Source organism: Gorilla gorilla, chromosome 10 (assembly GCF_029281585.2).
Source record: "Gorilla gorilla gorilla isolate KB3781 chromosome 10, NHGRI_mGorGor1-v2.1_pri, whole genome shotgun sequence".
In the NCBI taxonomy this organism is placed as follows: Eukaryota; Metazoa; Chordata; class Mammalia; order Primates; family Hominidae; genus Gorilla; species Gorilla gorilla.
In genome coordinates, this window is record NC_073234.2 from 133,781,658 (window position 1) to 133,800,824 (window position 19,167).

At 45.4% G+C, this 19,167-nt stretch overlaps 1 protein-coding gene across 1 annotated transcript in view; it reads left to right on the forward strand.

Moving 5' to 3' along the window:
* The window catches only part of SUDS3 (SDS3 homolog, SIN3A corepressor complex component), a 41,114-nt gene that overhangs the window by 684 nt on the left and 21,263 nt on the right, over positions 1-19,167 (forward strand). The window contains exons 2-6 of the mRNA XM_019039231.4: positions 3,099-3,168; positions 6,929-6,984; positions 9,033-9,104; positions 12,846-12,865; positions 14,043-14,199. Coding sequence (XP_018894776.3) covers positions 3,099-3,168; positions 6,929-6,984; positions 9,033-9,104; positions 12,846-12,865; positions 14,043-14,199 — 375 coding nt within the window. The remainder of the gene's footprint in view (positions 1-3,098; positions 3,169-6,928; positions 6,985-9,032; positions 9,105-12,845; positions 12,866-14,042; positions 14,200-19,167) is intronic.

Sequence of the window (19,167 nt, forward strand, 5' to 3'; positions counted from 1 at the left end):
TTGTCACGCTGGGGATCCCTTTAAGACCCCGTCCTCCCTCCCAGCCGTTTCTCATTGAACCTCACTCACTAGTAGGAATTAGAAACTCATTTACTGAATACATCGAGTGTAGTTCGCCCCTTTTTTGTGTCTGAGAGCATCAGAGTCCAAAGTTGCCCCTCCCCACCCCCGAAATGCATAAGTCAGCTATACTTTAGGTAGTACACTATTGAGAACTCAGGTTGGTTAAAGGAAAGGGACCTAGAACCAGCCAGATACAGGTTTAAATTTGGCTTTGTCACTTAACTCAGCTTTGTAAACTTAAGTTTTCAGCCTCGATTTACCCAACTGTAATGGAGCTGTTTAATTCCCACACCTGCCCTAGAAAGCACTTCCTAGGGTCGGTATAGGGATTAAATGACATGCGCATAAAGTACTTGGCCTGGTACTGTAAATACTCCGTAAATGTTCTCCCCACCCGCCCCCCTCCCGGAAACAGGTAAGAGAGGGAGAGAGTTGCTTAATGGTCCCCAGGTGTTGTGTTTTCAGTCCCATGCTCTTTACACTGTCATCACAGAGTCTCAGAGCCTTGCTTTTCAAACTGGGGTTTATAATTTGGCAAGTGTGAGGAACGCTATTTTGGAGGGATGGAGGAGGAGGAAGGTGATGAAATGTGGGAGATCAAGGGAGGAGAAATAGGAAATAAAGAGAGACCGATATATGAGCGGAATATTCTGGGACAAAATCGGGCCGTGGAGCAAAAGCTAGACCAGCTGTTTGGAATGGGGCCTACGTTTTATTCATCTGAGTTTCCCGAGTGCCAAGTAATGTGGCTGACCATGACAGGAACTCAGGGAAGGCCTCTTGACTGAAGGAGGGGAGAAGGGTTTGTGGGGAATTGGATCTGCAACAGCCTTACAAAAGACAGCTGCATATGCATGACATACAAAGTTGAAGGACTGCATTCGATTTAATTCCATCAGAAGACACGGCTTAACCAGAGATTTTGAGTGTGAAGCACTTGCACTGCATCTCATACCCACGAGGGGGCGCTGTGGAGCCAAAATTGAGTTTTTTTTCCTTCCAGTATAGGGGCTATTAAAATTTTGTACACACCCCAGCCATTAGCTTGTTCTAAGAACAATGTTTAAGATGTTCTGAAACAGTTTTCGTTTGATCATCTGGCCTCCTCCTTGTTCCCTTTAGTTGTAACTTAGAAAATATTTATTTGTGTCAGATTCCCCTTTTTTATTGTATACAGTTGGCTCTGCATATCTGTGGGTTATGCATCTGTGAATTCAACCAAGCGCAGCTCAAAAATATTCAGGAAAAAAATTGGATCTGTACTGAACATGTGCAGACTTTTTTTTGTTATTCCTAAACAGTATAGCATAAAAACTACTTACATAGTATTTACATTTTATTGGATATTGTAAGTAATCTTTTTTTTTTTTTTTTAAGATGGGGTCTCACTCACTTACCCAGGCTGGTGTGCAGTGTCACGATCTCAGCTCACTGCAACTTCCATCTCCTGGGTTCAAGCAATTCTCCTGCCTCAGTCTCCGGAGTAGTTGGGATTACAGGCACCTGCCACCATGCCTGGCTAATTTTTGTGGTTTTATTTGTTGTTTTGTTTATTTTACTTTTTTTTTGAGATGGAGTTTCACTCTTGTTGCCCAGGGTGGAGTGCAATGGCGCGATCTCGGCTCACCACAACCTCTGCCTCCCGAGTTCAAGCAGTTCTCCTGCCTCAGCCTCCTGAGTAGCTGGGATTACAGGCATGTGCCGCCACCCTCAGCTAATTTTGTATTTTTAGTAGAGACGGGGTTTCTCCATGCTGGTCAGGCTGGTCTCGAACTCCCGACCTCAGGTGATCCACTTGCCTTTGCCTGCCAAAGTGCTGGGATTACAGGCGTGAGCCACTGCACCTGGCCCTAATTTTTGTGTTTTTAGTAGAGATAGGGTTTCACCATGTTGGCCAGGCTGGTCTGGAACTCCTGTCCTCAGGTGATTCTCCTGCTTTGGGCTTCCAAAGTGTTGGGATTACAGACATGAGCTGCCATGCCTGGCCTGGATATTCTAAGTAATCTAGAGATGATTTAAAGTGTACTGTTGGCCTGGTGCAGTGGCTCATGCCTGTAATCCCAGCACTTTGGAATGCGAAAGCAGGTGGTTCACTTGAGGCCAGGAGTTCGAGACCAGCCTGGCCAACGTGGCGAAACCTCATCTCTACTAAAAATACAAAAAGTAGCCAGGTGTGGTGGTGCACCCCTGTAATCCCAGCTATTTGGGAAGCTGAGGCAGGAGAATTGCTTGAACCCAGGAGGTGGAGGTTGCAGTGAGCCGAGATTGTGCCACTGCACTCCAGCCTGGGCGACAGAGTGAGACTGTGTCTCATTAAGAAAAAAAGTGTACTGGAAGATGTGCGTAGGTTATATGCAAATACTATGCCATTTTGTCAGAGACTTGAGCAGCTGAGGATTTTGGTATCCACGGGAGGTGCAGGAACCATTCCCCCACAGATACTGAGGGACAACCGTGTATCCTGATGTAAAATGTGCGAAGGGTTCCAACTGGGTATGTATCAGAAGAGAATGTACATACTAGTTTTTTTTTGGAGCAGTGAGTAAGTCTTGACTGCCTGCAGTGTCCAGTCTTATGCCTGCATCTTCTTTCTTGAGTTGCCAGCATTGTTGTTTCTGCAGAAGTAGCAGCCTTCACCATAACTGCCTGTGCCTGAGACACCCTATTCTGTGGCTGCATTTCAGGTAAAGGCAAGCTTTTTGCATAAATCTGACTGTAAGTTGGAAATGGTCTTTTCTTTTCTGAAGTACGGCTGTCCCTCGGTATCTATGGGGGACTGGTTCCAGGACTTCATGGATACTACAACCTGAGGATACTCAAATTCTTTGCATTGGCCTTCCGTGTCCACAGGTTTCGTGTTTGCAGATAGGGATGGCGTACTAACTGTATGTAATGTTTTTCATTGATGGCTTTGTGCAAGCCTGCATTGAATAGAAATTGATTTTACAGGAGTTTATTGAGTGCATACTCTGTGTCAGGTGATGCCAACTCTGAATTATGATTTTAACTAGCCCCTATTTCCTAACTTTTTTCAGACACTGAGGATGCTAGTGAAACTGACCTGGCAAAGCATGATGAAGAAGACTATGTAGAAATGAAGGAACAGTGAGTATGATATGCCTATATCTTTTTGGAACATAGAATTGACAACATCTTTATATAGATTGAGCATCCCAAATCTGAAATCTCAGATGCTCCAAAATCTAAAACTTCCTGAGTGCCAGCATGATGCTCAAAGGAAATGCTCATTGCACTATTTCAGATTTCAGATTTTTGGATTTGGGATGCTCAGCTGGTAAGTATATTGCAAATAATCTAAAATTTGAAAAAATCCAAAACACTTCTGATCCCAAGCATTTCAGATAAGGGATACTTAGTCTGTAGTGACCTTGTGTGTATGAGTTTGACCATAGCGCTTCCAAAGACCATGTATGTTTACAATTTCTCCACTTTAAATTAATTACATTTAATCAGTCTTCCCGTTATAAGACTTTGTTGAGTACTCTCTAGAAAGAATCTTGAGGGCAATGGACACAGGGGAGGGAATGAGGCCGTACAACAGGAGAGGACCTTTTACTACTTACTCTTTTTTTTCCTTGAGACAGAGCCTTGCTCTGTCGTCCAGACTGGAGTGCAGTGGCAGGATCTCAGCTCACTGCAACCACTGCCTCCCGGGTTCAAATGATTCTCCTGCCTCAGCCTCCTGAGTAGCTGGGATTACAGGTGCACGTCACCACGCTCAGCTAATTTTTGTATTTTTAGTAGAGATGGGGTTTCACCATGTTGGCCAGGCTGGTCTCGAACTCCTGAGCTCGTGATCCGCCCACCTTGGCCTTCCAAAGTGCTGGGATTACAGGCGCGAGCCACTGTGCCCAGACCTTTTTTTTTTTTTTCTTTTTTAATGGGCAAACCAATGCACAGAGAGGGTAGTTGTTGTCTTGAAGCAATTGGGTTCTCAGGTGAGTATAAACTCACTGCACTAATGTGCTAGACAAGGTGCTGGAGGCCTGGAGAGCTCAGAGAAGCCACGATTGAAAAGCAGGCTGCTGACTCTTATTTATTTATTTATTTATTTTTATTTATTTAATTTTTTTTTTTGAGATGGAGTCTTGCTCAGTTGCCCAGGCTGGAGTGCCGTGGTGCAATCTTGGCTCACCACAACCTCCACCTCCCAGGTTCAAGTGATTCTCCTGCCTCAGCCTCCCAAGTAGCTGGGATTATAGGCATGCACCGCCATGCCCGGCTAATTTTTGTATTTATTTATTTTTTGTGTGTGGAGATGGAGTGTCGCTTTGTTGCCCAGGCTGGAGTGCAGTGGCCTGATCTCGGCCCACTGCAACCTCTGCCTCCTGGGCTCAAGCAATTCTCCTGCCTCAGCCTCCCGAGTAGCAAGGACTACAGGCACATGCCACCACGCCTGGCTAATAATTTTCGTATTTTTAATAGAGACGGGGTTTCTCCATGTTGGCCAGGCTGGTGTCAAAACTCTTGACCTCAGGTGATCCACCCGCTTTGGTCTCCCAAAGTGCTGGGATTACAGGCGTGAGCGACCCTGCCTGGCCACATGCTGACTCTCAGGCCAGTGCTCTGTCCACGTTTGCACCTGCTCTCACCCAAACCTTCTCATTGTCTTCAGACAGAGCCACAGCCGAACAGATTCAGAGAAACGAAAACCTCACTCACTTTTAGCGTACACCCAGATGGAAAACGGTATAAAGTATATTTAATGTATATTTGTTGAATGTGTTAGGTTTTTAAAATTCTTTACCTTTTAACAAGATGATCCACCTTCATTTCCCTTTAGGTCCTTTTTGCAAATGTTTTGTGGCCATCCTCTGGATTCTCACATTGTTTTTGTGCTTTGGAACTCAAAGGGGTAATTCAGCTAGGTCTAACCAGTGCTGAATAAAGATGGATTACTCTTTTTTTTTTTTTTTGAAACAGAGTCTCACTCTGTCACCCAGGCTGGAGTGCAATGGCATGATCTCGTCTCACTGCAACCTCCACCTCCTGAGTTCGAGTGATTGTCGTGGCTAAGCCTCCTGAGTAGCTGGGACTACAGGCATGCGCCACCACGCCTGGCTGATTTTTTTGTTGTATTTTTAGTAGAGACGGGGTTTCACCATGTTGGCCAGGCTGGTCTTGAACTCCTGACCTCAGGTGATCTGCTTGCTTCAGCCTCCCATCGTGTTGAGATTACAGGCCTGAGCCATCGTGCTGGGCCACTTTTTTTTGAGACAGTATCTTGTTTTGTTGCCTGGGCTGGAGTGCAGTGGCATGATAGCAGCTCACTGCAGTCTCAACCTCTGGGGCTCAATCCATTGATCCTCCCACCTCAGCCTCCCAAGTAGCTGGGACAACAGGCACGTGCCACCACGCCCAGCTGATTTTTAAAATTTTTAGTAGAAACAAGGTCTCACTGTGTTGCCCAGGCTGGTCTTGAATGCCTGAGCTCAAGCATTCCTCCTGTTTCGGCCTCCTGGAGTGCTAGGATTACAAGAATAAGCCAATTTGCCCAGCCTTTTTTTTTTTTTTTAAAGAGACAGGGTCTTGCTCTGTCGCTCAGGCTGGAGTGCAGTGGCATGATCTCGGCTCACTGCAACCTCCAGCCCCTGGGTTCAGGCTATTCTTCTGCCTCAGCCTCCCGAGTAGCTGGGATTACAGGCGCCCACCACCACGTCTGGCTAATTTTTTTTTTTTTAAGTAGAGACAGGGTTTCACCATGTTTGGCCAGGTTGGTCTCAAACTTCTGACCTCAAGTGATTCACCCGCCTCGGCCTCCTAAAGTGCTGGGATTACAGGCGTGAGCCACCTTGCCTGGCCTCCCTTAGTATTTGATGATACAGAAAAAATTTTAGTTAAAATGGAATGCCTTGTGTAATTCAAGGGGAAATCTAAAGTGCATCAGAATTTGCCCTGAAAGTGTCAGATGTGTGTGAGTCTCAAATTCTGCCTACTCTCCTCCCCTTACAGAGGGTTGGGTTGTATTTGCAGCCCTTATTTGAGCGCTAAAAAGGTTATCATGCCCATGTGCTCACTTCAGCAGCACGTATACCAAAAGGTTATTGTGCTTGTTATATGTTGGACAGTGTTCTTTCAGATCACAAATCTTGTTTTTATCACTGTTAAATTGAGGGTGTTTTTCAGGTAGAAGCAAAAATACTTGCTGAAATGTGATTTATATGTGGAACCCACCTTCAAACCAACTTGCTGAAGTTATGACTGCCTATAATCCATTAGGTGTGAGAGGAAAAAACTAACATGCCAAATGCTTTTGCTTCGTGTGTGCTGTGTATTCCCATCCAGCTGGGGCTGCAAGTAAATGCTGCCTTTTAACTTTTCTTTCTGAATTACTATTATTTCTCTGATCCTAAAAGAGTAGTGCTTTAAAAAATGACGTGAAGGTTTATTGACTTAGTTCTTACACTGCTAAGCATATCTGCATAGAAAAACATGCTGAAGGCGTAATCTTACTCTCCTGTAACTTACAATCTAATTGTAGAGTCGATGTAAGAGTTGTGTTTAATGCCATTTCTACATTGTGTGTGTGCTTGCCTGTTTGTCACTTATTTATTAAAATCTGCTATCGTTGCAAGTTTTAGACAGATTCTCTAAAGATGGGATAACATGGGAGAATCTACAAAATTAGAATAAGATTGAGGAACACAGGGTTCTTTCTTGTTCCTTTCTGATCCCTGTGGCTGCTGGTGCATTTTAAGCCAGCAAGCAGACTTTACTTTCCTCTCTTCCCTGAAGGACATTAATGACCTTCCCATAACAGCCCAGCTAATTTCTGTGAGTAGGTTATTTTGGAATTGAGTATTGAATGTTTTTATCTGTTAGCGTGACTTTTTTTTTTTTATAGGATGTATCAGGACAAACTGGCTTCTCTCAAGAGACAGTTGCAACAACTGCAAGAAGGTTGGTGTGTGATTGAATCCTGCATTTCTAAATATGCTTCTTAATATTACAAACCCTTGAAATCTGTGTGTTTCACTTCTCTGTGGGAGTTATTTAAAACACGGTCTGGCTGATCTTAGCTATCCAGTACATTTTGCTATCTTTTGCTGTCAGTAAAGTGGTGATTTTCCAGCTCCTTGATTTTGAAACATTTATTTCCACTATGTGTGAGATTCTTTCTTCAAATGAAATCTCACTTGGGACTTTCAATGGAGCACGAATTGAACGCCACTGTGCCTAAAGCTAGATATTTTTAGGAGAGACATTGTTATCAAAGAATTAAGTTTTTACTGTTTTTTCTAAACCAAATGTTAATGACCTTGTGGATTATTCACACTGTGTTTTCTCCTTTTTGCTTGTTGCATTAAAAGTAGATTGTATTTTGTCAAATGCCGCTAGCTGCTTAAGGCGGTGCAGCATCAGAGTTAAGAGTGCAGGCTGTGAGGCCGGGCGCGGTGGCTCATGCCTGTAATCCCAGCACTTTGCGAGGCCGAGGTGGGCGGATCACGAGGTCAGGAGATCGAGACAATCTTGGCTAACACGGTGAAACCCCATCTCTACTAAAAAATGCAAAAAATTAGCTGGGCGTTGTAGTGGGCACCTGTAGTCCCAGCTACTCTGGAGGCTGAGGCAGGAGAATAGCGTGAACCCGGAGGCGGAACTTGCAGTGAGCCAAGATCGTGCCACTGCACTCCAGCATGGGCGACAAAGCGAGACTCAGTCTCAAAAAAAAAAAAAAAGAGTGCAGGCTCTGGAGTTTTGTGAGGGATTGGAATCCCAGTTTCCCTGCTTCTAGTAATGTGACCTTGGACATGCCAGTTTCTCTTGTTTAATCTGTTTTCTGATCTGCAAAATGAAGAAAGTAAGAGTAGATGTGATTATGCATGAGGAGCGCCTAGCACAGCAGTGTGCACACTGCAAGGTCCTGGGGACAGTTAGCTGCGGCAGTGAGCTCTTCGGTTTCATATTGTGGAGTCCCCTTGTCAGTGAAACTGTTTTTGCTTTTCTTTTTTTTTTTTTTCGAGGCTGAGTTCCGCTTTTGTCACCCAGGTGGAGGGCAGTGGCGCGATCTCAGCTCACTGCAACCTTCACCTCCTGGGTTCAAGCAATTCTCCTGCATCAGCCTCCTGAGTAGCTGGGATTACAGACGCCCGCCACCAGGCCCGGCTAATTTTTGTATTTTTAATAGAAACGGGGTTTCACCATATTGGCCAGGCTGGTCTTGAACTCCTGAACTCAGGTGATCCGCCCACCTCAGCCTCCCAAAGTGCTGGGATCACAGGCATGAGCCACCATGCCCGGCCTGATACTGCTGTTTCTACTATGTGCTTTTATTGCTGGTGAGTGATCCACGCCCTTGGACTAGCCCATGGTCGGGCATTATAATCAGGAAACACTTCCCCCCACAAGATGGGCCCCTCATAATTAACTGTTTTGTGGGAAGAGCAATGAAATGAATAGCAATTTGGTTAGAATCTATACCTGAATTGTTTAATGCTGTCACTAGCCACATGTGGCTGTTTAAATTTAATTAATAATTTAGTTCTTCGGTTCCACTAGCTACATTTCAAGTGCTAAAATAGCCACAAATGGTTAGTGCCTGCCATGTTGGACATTGCAAATATAAAACACACCATTGCAGAAGGTTCTACTGGAGAGTGTTGACCTAGACCTTACTGAAGGAGAATGAACCTTTTCCAGTAAAGGAAGGCCCGTTGATTCAGACTGTTGCAGCAACTGATCAGAATAGTGTGGAGATGTTGGCAATTTTCCACTCCCCCTCACTCACTACGGACCCTTGATCCCCTGGGTTGGGTAGACTTTGAATGGGCCGCTAGTGGTTTCTGCTGTGTGCCTTGGTTAAGAACCAGAGTTAACTTTGCTGAGGTGCGTCTTCCTTTGGTGTTACTGAAACAGTCAGTGTTGATGCTAGATAATAATTTTAGGAAGCAAAATGTAGAGCAGATTTATATTCACAATAATTTTATTTTTCAAATGTTCAAAATCAGGTACATTACAGGAATATCAGAAGAGAATGAAAAAACTAGATCAGCAGTACAAAGAGAGGATACGGAATGCAGGTAAGGCTCCTTTAAATGGCAATGAATCATCTTTCAATGTTTGACCATTTGCCCATCATCGGTGTAATGCAGCCCTAAGAGCTATTCTCCAAAACATACCCCAGATACTCTGTCAGGGAGAGTTTTCAGAAAAGAGACTTCCAAGCTGCAGTTATGGAAAGTGGTTTCATCTTCTGCTTCTGTTGCTAAGGAATGGCCCAGAAGTGGAGGGTGTCTGAGGAGGCTCCTTGCAGTTAGGTTGTTCTCCCTGGTACCCCAAGAGTAGTCTTGTACCCTCTTGCTCATTTCTGCATGGCTGGCCTGATGTACAGTCAGAAGTGCAGATGAGGAAAAGGATTGTAGGTTGTTTTTGTCCCATTTTAAGTTTTTTTTTTTGGTATTTTGTGCTAGGATTGGGGAGGGTCTTGTTATTTTCCCCAAGTATTGTTTTTGTAAGAATTGAGAAAATGCACACTTGATTAGTTGTATACAGTAAATGTATTCATTCAACAAAAATGAATTGAGCACCTGCTACATCTAAGCACTGCGAGCAATATAAAGTCATGTAACACATTGCTTTGACTTTAGGACACTTGGTGTTTCATTGACAAAAGATACCACATGTATAACGTGTAAAGTTAAGGAACACCGAGTTAAAGAGCCATGCAGAAAGTAAGATGTGACAACTGTTTAAAGTGTGTAAACATGGATTCCTGAGGTTACAGGAAATCGGGTGTATGTGTTGAATTTTTAACGCTCATGATCAGCCAGCAGTTTGGGTGCCAGCAGAGTCCTTGTTCCTGCGATGGTAGAAGTAATGATGGGTTTTAAAATGAGGGTTGGGTGCCACTCCTCATGCTGCTGTCATCTTTCATTCTGGGCCAGTGACTCTCCAACGCTTCACTCTGTCTCCTCAGTGAGAAGCTGCCCAGTGCACACCAACAGAGAGAATAGGGGTTGAAGTGTGGGTGGGCGCTGAGAAAGTGGAGCCCCAGCTATTAGCTGTCTGCCTTTCCACCTTCTGCCTCTCCCTGCTGTTACCCCCTTTCTACTCTGAGTTCCTGAAGCACCTCCTTGAGATGTCTTGAAAATCCTCAACCGGTTGCTCTTCCTAGACTTCCCTTTTAGCAGATAAAGGAGGTGGCGTTTGTGGAAGGAGGTCCTGCCTCCTCACTTTAGATCTGATCCTTTAAGCAGAATATTTGCTCTTGAAACCTCAATTTCTCCATCTATAGAGGGGAATATTAATACCTCATGGAACTGGCATAAGATGGAAGTAAGGAAAGAAAATGGATGTGAGTCATATTTCTGAAGTTAGAACAGCAGAGTGAGTATTGAGTTGTTTTTCTTCATTCTGCTCAGACTCTCAATCATGTCCTCATGTGTTCTTTTTTTTCTTGAGACAGAGTCTCACTCTGTCGCCCAGGCTGGAGTGTGGTGGCGCTATCTCAGCTCACTGCAACCTCCACCTCCTGGGTTCAAGCGATTCTCGTGCCTCAGCCTCCTGAGTAGCTGGAATTATAGGCGCCTGCCACCACACCTGGCTAATTTTGTATTTTTAGTAGAGATGATAGGTTTTCACCATGTTGGCCAGGCTGCTCTCAAACTCCTGACCTCAGGTGATCCGCCCGGCTCGCCTTGGCCTCCCAAAGTGCTCGGGTTACAGGTGTGAGTCAATGTGCCCGGCCCTCATGTGTTGTTTCACATTTCTCTCTCCTAGGTAAAAATGCAGAAGAGCTCCTAAATCAGTCACGACTTGAGCTTTAAAAAGCACATTCTTTGCAGAGATGATCCACCTGCTTTAGTGGTGTCTGGCTGCTTTAACTGAAACAACTGCCACCTCTAAGTGCTAATTGTCATTTTGACTTGTTGGTGCAAGGCATGATTTCTCGGAATGGCACAGGACTTCAGCTGTCTGGCCCACTTGTGCATGGTACAGATCTGAAGCTGTTATAGGAATGATCACATTGGGTTGGGTGTGCCTGGGTTCCTATGCCCAGCAATTCCCAGTGCCAAAGTGGGTAGGACTTCTGGGGCTAAAAAATAATGGGTGGCTTGTCCCTTTCCTCCGTTAATTTTCTCTGTCAACAACTGTTAACATCTGGGCTTTTAATCTGGGGTTCCTGGAACTGTCAGAATTCTGTGGAGTTCGTATATGTGCTTTGTTCTGGGGAAGGGGTCCATAGCATTTGCCAGGTTTGCAAAGGGGCCCCTGGTAGACTGAGAATAGCACACCCTGGAGAATCTTTGTGGACTGTACGCACAGCCCCCTGTCACCCAGGAAAGAGTAGAAGCCATGGAGCAATTTTGCTTCAAGTTGCGGGTTTGTAGACAGGTTTGTGCTCTATTGTAAATCTAGTGGTGAGGGGAGCTGCTAGGTAACAGTTACTAATCATCCGGCACATGGTAGGTGCTAACTAAGTTGTTGAGTGCTGTTAGATGGGTGCTTTAAGGCATCTGAAGGGCATGATGTGTGAAGAGTCAGCAGGAAAGGCCTCAGGAGGGGGCTGCATTCAGTCAGGAACTTGGGAATGTGAATAGGAGATCAGAGGGCATTGCAGGGACAGACAGCGTGAGCAGAGCTTGGTGGCCTGACAGTGAAGCCCCAGGTGTCCCTGGAGCCTCTGTCCTATGGATTATCTGTGAAGGTCCTTCCTTACCACATATAGCCCTTCATATAGTGCTTTAAAAAGGAGGTCCTGGCTGTAGGCAGTGGCTCACGCCTGTAATCCCAGCACTCTGGGAGGCTGAGGCTGGTGGATCACCTGAGGTCAAAATTTCAAGCCCAGCCTGGCCAACATGGTGAAACCCCGTCTCTACTCAAAATACAAAAATCAGCCAGGTGTGGTGGTTTGTGCCTTTAATCCTAGCTGCTTGGGAGGCTGAGGCAGTAGAATTGCTTGAACCCAGGAGGTGGAGGTTGCTGTGAGTCGAGATCGTACCACTGCACTCCAGTCTGGGTGACAGAGCCAGACTCTGTCTCAAAAAAACCAGAACCCCCCAGAAAACCAGGCGTCTCCATCCTTCAGGCTGCGGACCACTGGGCTGCTTTCCCCCACCCGCCGCCTGCCCCCCTACCCTGCCCCAGCCTGTGGAAGAATTGTCTTCCACCGAACTGGTCCCTGGTGCCAAAAAGGTTGGAGACCACTGCTTTAAAACATCACATCCACTCTGTTTCTGGAGTAATTGCATTATTTCTTCTTGACCCATCCTGCCACTGTGGAGACTGTTGGCGGGTGGACTGAGTGAAAGATGGGATAAGTTTATTTTGCCAGGGGAGTTTGGTTCCTGCTGCATGTTTTTTGCCCTCAGGCAGAACTGCCACAGCTGATATGTTCAGGGCCAAATTTTTTTTTTTTTTTTTTAAGACCAGGTTTCACTCTGTCACCCAGGCTGTAGTACAGTGGCACAATCTCGGCTTACTGCAACCTCTGCCGCTCAGGTTCAAGTGAGTCTCCTACCTGCCTCAGCCTCTCGAGTAGTTGGGATTACAGGTGCCTGCCACCATGCCTGGCTAATTTTTATATTTTTAGTAGAGATGGGGTTTCGCCATGTTGGCAGGCTGGCAGGGTCATATTTTAACTAGACTTGAGTACTTCTCATGTCCTTTCCCTTCGTGTATATCAACATTTCACTGATGAAAACATTTGCTTTGTAACATGCTTTCAGAAAGCAATTACTGCTTCTAAATGAATGCTAACATCACTGTCTAGAAAGGTGGCACAGTCTAGCAAATCTAATTGCACTTTGTATCTCTTGCAGAACTCTTCCTCCAGCTGGAAGTAAGTACCACGGATCTTCTGGTTTTGCAGGCCCTGTCTGAGACTGGAATCTTGCAGTCCTGATCTGGTGGCTTTTCCTTCTATCACCAAGTAGATAGTTTGGAAGCCTTCACCACTGTTCTGTTTGACTTAAGGACATTTGGTCTCAGCTCAGACATCCTGTCTGGTCATTTGTTGTTGCGCAGCCTCTGTTTATCACAGGGGAATAGGGAATACTCACCCCTTACTGCTTATTGACTTTTATCCTGCATTAGAGCTGTTTGGAAGTCTCTGAGTTATAACGGCCTAATAGTTTGATATTGGTCCTTGAAGCAGTTCAATCTCTGAATTGGCTCAGCAGTTCTGTTTTACAGCTGCAACTCTCTGGGCCAGTAAAAAAAGACAGATTTCTAATTTTTCCTTTCATTCCATGGACACCTGAGTGCTGGTTCTGTGTCAGACTCTGTGCTGTGATACAGAGATGAGGGCCTGAATCTTGAATGATGTACGGCTCCCAGAGTGGCTAGCATGTGTGTGGGGGTTACTTTTTGAGAAAGTCATGGTTTTTCAGAGCCACATTATTGGAACCCAGTTTCCTTAAATCAGTGTGGTGCCCATAGTCACTCAGCCAGAAGGATCACGTGATCAGCCTGAAGGTACTCAAGTGAGGTACTCACATCCTTAGCCCACCATAGGCCCCGATGTCACTCACCACAATGGCGAGATTTGAAAAGCGGAGGCATATACAATTTTTGTCTTAGTATAATATCAATATATGTGTACTTTGGGGTTCAGGCACTTACTAAATGATGTTCCATTCTTTTGTCTTGCTGTATCAAAAATAATAGTAACTTTTTGAATATACACAATTTATCTAGAATCTATTTCCCTTTGAAGCTGTAACTTTATGAGCGATTATTTACTACCTTTGAGAAATGTGTTTTAGTATAAAATACAGGATGTGGAAGCAAAAAAATATCTGAGTAGCAAGTGAGGTATACTCAAAAATAAGCAAAAGTCATGTGGGTCTGATTTTATACCCTCGCTGGAAAGCTTACTCTCAGACACGCTGTTACTGCAAGTGTGTGTGAGGGGGAAACTCTCACACACTTTGCTGTTGAGGACAGGGCTAGACTTTGAGTTGGAGTCGTGGCTCCCAGGGCCGTGTACTCCCAGCCCGTGTTTCTCTTTTGCTCAGACTGAACAAGTGGAACGAAATTACATTAAAGAAAAGAAGGCAGCAGTGAAAGAATTTGAAGACAAGAAGGTTGAGCTGAAAGAGAACCTGATTGCTGAGCTAGAAGAAAAGAAGAAAATGATTGAAAATGAAAAGCTGACAATGGAACTGACTGGAGGTAGGAAAGCCCCATGGGGTGGGATCTTGGGGGCCCTGAGGGGGGGTTGTGAAGGGCTGTTCCAGTTACTTTTGTCTTACATTTCAAGAACAGAGCAAGGTGGAGAGTGGGATTTGACCTCATAGATCAGAGTTCCTCCTCCACCTTCTATTGGCTGTGTGACCTTAGTCAAGTTGCTTAACTTCTCTTTTCTCCTCTATGAAATGGGGCTGATCATACCCTCTCACAGGATTGTGGTTAGACATATGAGTGCCTAGTACAGTGTCCTGTGCGTAACAGATATTCAGTAGTTGCTAGACCTTTAATAGTAATTGCAAGCTCTGGCTTAGACTCTACTTAATTCCTGGGTCTGCTGCCATTTGTATCTTGGTTATGTTCCCAAATTGCTTACGCAAGTCCCTCTGTGGTGATGGGAATCCCTCTGCTTTGTTTTTTTCCAGTCTGCCTTAATTACAGAAAAGGTATTGTCTCCCTTTGACCTAGATGTAAGAACAAAGGCTTTTGGCTATATCCTCTATGCTATTAGATCTCTCCTGCCAGGTGTTACTGAACATTTCAGAAAGATTTGATATGATTCCAACAGGATAGCCAAACTGAACTAGTTTCTCATAAAGGTAGGAAAGTTACATGAGACTCAGAGCCAATCCCTTTCTAACCTTCTAGAATTTAGTAATCCACATATGGGAACTCAGCAGGTTGTAGGCAGGTTTCAGGGAGAAACAATATGGGCCAACTCTTCTGTTGCCATATGTAGACTGATGATTCCTAGAAAGATACAGGGAATTGGCTTGAACTAGCTATTTTGGAACTTGGCAAATACTGCAAGGCAAGTCAGTGGTGAGTTTGTCACTTGGATATGGAGGTGGCATGCCTTTCTGTACATCCCCAAATTTAACTCTTACAATTCGGAAAGTGCTGGGGCTCTGGTGTGTCTGATTTTAGCAGGGTTCTGTAGGAAATGCATGCAGTGTTTTTGTGGACGTTCTCAGGGCTGACTTTGAAATTAAAAGTAGCCAGTTAAGATCTTTGTTCCCCTCTATATATTCCTGGTGCTGTGAACCAGCTTGGCCTTCTGACTGACACAGACTTCTGGCTCCAATCCTCATGATACACTTAAGAGAATGTGGTTGTGCCTGAGGTGGGGTCTGACTTTTGAAAAATCTCTCTTCTGTTAGCTTCCTCATAGAAAGAGTTGGCAAAAGAAATGAGCTCCTTGAAGGCCTCTGAAAGCAGCTCAGAAATGTTTTTTGTGAGAATGGATGCCAAAACAGCAGCTAACAGCTGCTTCAGGCAGTATGGTCTTGTTCTTGTGGAAGTGCTTAGTTAATGGGACCAGTAGCACCGTGGTACCTTATGTGGTACCAGTCTGCCTGCCGGCTTTTGGACCTGCACACCATTTTCTCTGACGGTGGCTGTGACTGGCATTGATGCCTCATTGTTCTCTGCTAGAGCCACCAGATGTTGGGGAGCCTTCATTAGGCTAGTGGGAAATATTATCCGTTTACAGCTGCTCCCTTTCTGTCTGTGGGGAACGGGTATCATCACCTTACCTGTGATTTGGTGTCCTAATTATTGACAAGCGATAGACATTGTTTGGCCAGGCAGTTTTACAGCCAGAATCTTAACTGGGACAGGAGGCATCCTCAGTGACTTGAGGCTGAGCCTGCCAGGGTAGAAAAGACAAATAAATGTAGGGAAATCATTTGTAACGCAATAAAATAGATTACAGAAGTGTTTAAAGCTAGCCATGGGCATTAAAGGTATGGATGTCCTTCCTCAGGGTACCTTTGGTACCCTTGGTATGGAAAGCACTGCCAAGGTAATGATGGAGTGTTGGAAGACAAGGTGCTGGAGCTAGAAGGGTAATTAGCATTTCCACAGATGGCGCTGCTATGGTGTTGGATTAAAGGCTTGATTTCATTCCTCTAATTGAGTGACTTAGTTCATCTTTGTGGATTGATGCCCAATATCATTGTTGCCCAGCTCTGCCCTGAAATATACTTTTTAAAGCCTCCTTTTTTGGTTCAACATGAACGTCTCTTGAAAAGCAAAGTAGGATAAGACGCTGATGAGAAGCTTAGTCTAAATAACCCACTGGAAACGGGTGTATTTGGCGACCTGCTCTTTCCCACCATGACTTAAAGCGTTTATAAACCTCCATAGGAATTGGCAGGATGTACTGTTCACCGCCCAAACCTCTTGTGGAAAACTTAGGAAAACTGGGTTGTTCAGGTAGAAATGAGTAACTGTACATAGAGAAGCTAGGATGAATTATAGGTCAGTGCATCCCAACTTCAATGTGTTAGGTCAGTGGGGTCTTGATAAAATGCAGATTCTGTTTCAGGGGCTTTGGAGTGGAGGCTGAGATCCTGCATTTCTTTCTTTCTTTTTTTTTTTTAATTTAATTTTTTTTTGAGACCAAGTCTTGCTCTGTCGCCCAGGCTGGAATGCAGTGGTGCAGTCTCGGCTCACTGCAACCTCCGCCTCCCATGTTCAAGTGATTCTCCTGCCTCAGCCTCCCAAGTAGGTGGGATTACGGGCATGCACCACCACGCCTGGCTAATTTTTGTATTTTTAGTAGAGACAGGGTTTCATCATGTTTGCCAGGCTGGTCTTGAACTCCTGACCTCAGGTGATCCGCCCGCCTCAGCCTCCCAAAGTGCTGGGATTGTAGGTGTGAGCCACCGTGCCCCGGCCGAGATCCTGCATTTCTAACCACCTTCTCCAGGGGTCGCTGATCCTGCTGGTTGATAGCTGATACCACAAGTCATTACAATGTCAAAATAGAAGTCTGTTTCCCAAGCACTTACACTGAGCCAAGCATTACATAAATATATTAGAGCTAACTTTGCAGGCTGATGGTCCAGAGCTGAATCCTGGCACTGTCACAGATTTAAATCTGAGGTAGGGTTTTCTCATTTGGCAAGGGGATGATAGAACCTACTGCAGAGGGTAGATGTGACGTGAGATGAGATAATGCCTATAAGTTGCTTCACAAAGTAGCTGGTTTACAGAGTGAACACTCAGGGATTGGGAAGTTTTAACCTCACTGAGTTCCTGCAGCTCCCTTTGACCTTGGGGGTATCGCTTCTGATTTTATAAATGGCAGAGGTGGCTCAGAGAAGTGGAGCCATTTGCTCACAGTCCCTCAGTGAGATAGATAGTGCTTCAGCCTGTGTCTGTCTCACTCCAAGCATATTCTCTTCACCACCACTACTGATTCTCTGCAGATACCATAGATACGTGTGGTGGCACTAAGTGACTCACAAAATCAGGCTAATGGATAAAGTCTGTGTCTTCTAGGAGGCTATTTTCTGGTAGTTAGAAAGCTGACACAGCTTCCTTGACTTCCCCAAGGTAATGTATTGAGATGGAGGGCCCCTAAATAAAGGTAACAATTTGACAGGCTCGTTTTTGACTCATTGATTTATTTAAAGACAGGGTCTCACTCCAGTTGCCAAGGGTGGAGTGCAATGGTGCCATCGCGGCTCACTGCAGCTCGACTTCCCAGGCTCAGGTGATTCTCCCACCTCAGCCTCCTGAGTAGCTGGGACTACAGGCATATGCCACCTTACCTGGCTCATTTTTGTATTTTTTGTAGAGATAGGGTTTTGCCATGTTGCCTAGCTGGTCTTGAATTCTGAGGCTCAAGCAATCTGCCTGCCTTGGTCTCCCAAAGTGCTGGGATTACAGGAGTGAGCTACTACATCTGGCTTTTTTACTCATTTTAAAACCCTAAGATATATGTGGTTGTACTACTATAGGAGCAGTAAGTTTCACGCGTATGCAATAGATGCTAATGAGTAGCTACTTGGGTGTCAAGACAAGAGGAAGAGGCCCCACACAAATATCTGGAGAGGGAGAATGGAAGAGGTGACCTGGATTTTGGGCAGAGTGGGCCTTTCTTCAAGATGTTCTTTCCTGGTGCTGGCATTGTGGAATCAGGGTTTTTTTTTTTTTTTTTTTTTTTAGACGGAGTCTCGCTTTGTCCCCCAGGCTGGAGTGCAGTGGCGCGATATCGGCTCACTGCAAGCTCCGCCTCCCGGGTTCACGCCATTCTCCTGCCTCAGCCTCCTGAGTAGCTGGGACTACAGGCACCCACCACCACGCCCAGCTAATTTTTTGTATTTTTAGTAGTGACGGGGTTTCACTGTGTTAGCCAGGATGGTCTCGATCTCCTGACCTCATGATCCGCCGGCCTCAGCCTCCCAAAGTGCTGGGATTACAGGTGTGAGCCACCACGCTCGGCCAGAATCAGGTCTTTTAATGTGCTTGAGGGTGCAGAGAGGAAGGCTCGACTGGCTCGCTGTTTATTGCTCTCCCTTCATAATGGCCAACTTTGGCTTTAAAGAGGTTGGTCCCTTTATTCCTACTGTGATTTGGCCTCCAAAGACCTAACATTAATTCTTGTGGATTGATTGATTGATTTTGAGACGTAGTCTAGCTCTGTCACCCAGGCTGAAGTGCAGTGGCACGGTCTCGGCTCACTGCACCCTCTGCCTCCTGGGTTCAAGCGATTCTCCTGCCTCAGCCTCCCGAGTAGCTGGGACTACAGGTGCATGCCACCATGCCTGACTAATTTTTATACTTTTTAGTAGAGACGGGGTTTCATCTTGTTGGCCAGGCTGGTCTTGAACTCCTGACCTCAGGTGATCTGCCTGCCTCAGCCTCCCAAAGTGCTGGGATTACAGACATGAACCACCGTGCCCAGCCCTAACATTCATTCTTATTCCCCACCCCCACAAACCTTAGGCGCTCTTCTGTTACCACCGCAGCATTAATTTGCGTCAACATTGATGGCGCCCTCCGTCCTGCTAGAGAAGGGCATGATGTCTGCTAGGATTGCTCTGGGCCGCTAGTCTAGCCTATGGGTCCCTGCCCTGGTTTGGAGGTAATTGCCAATCTGCTATAATGTTTACTCTGCAGTGGATTTTCTTTCTGCCACTTATATCCCATTTCTTTTTAAAG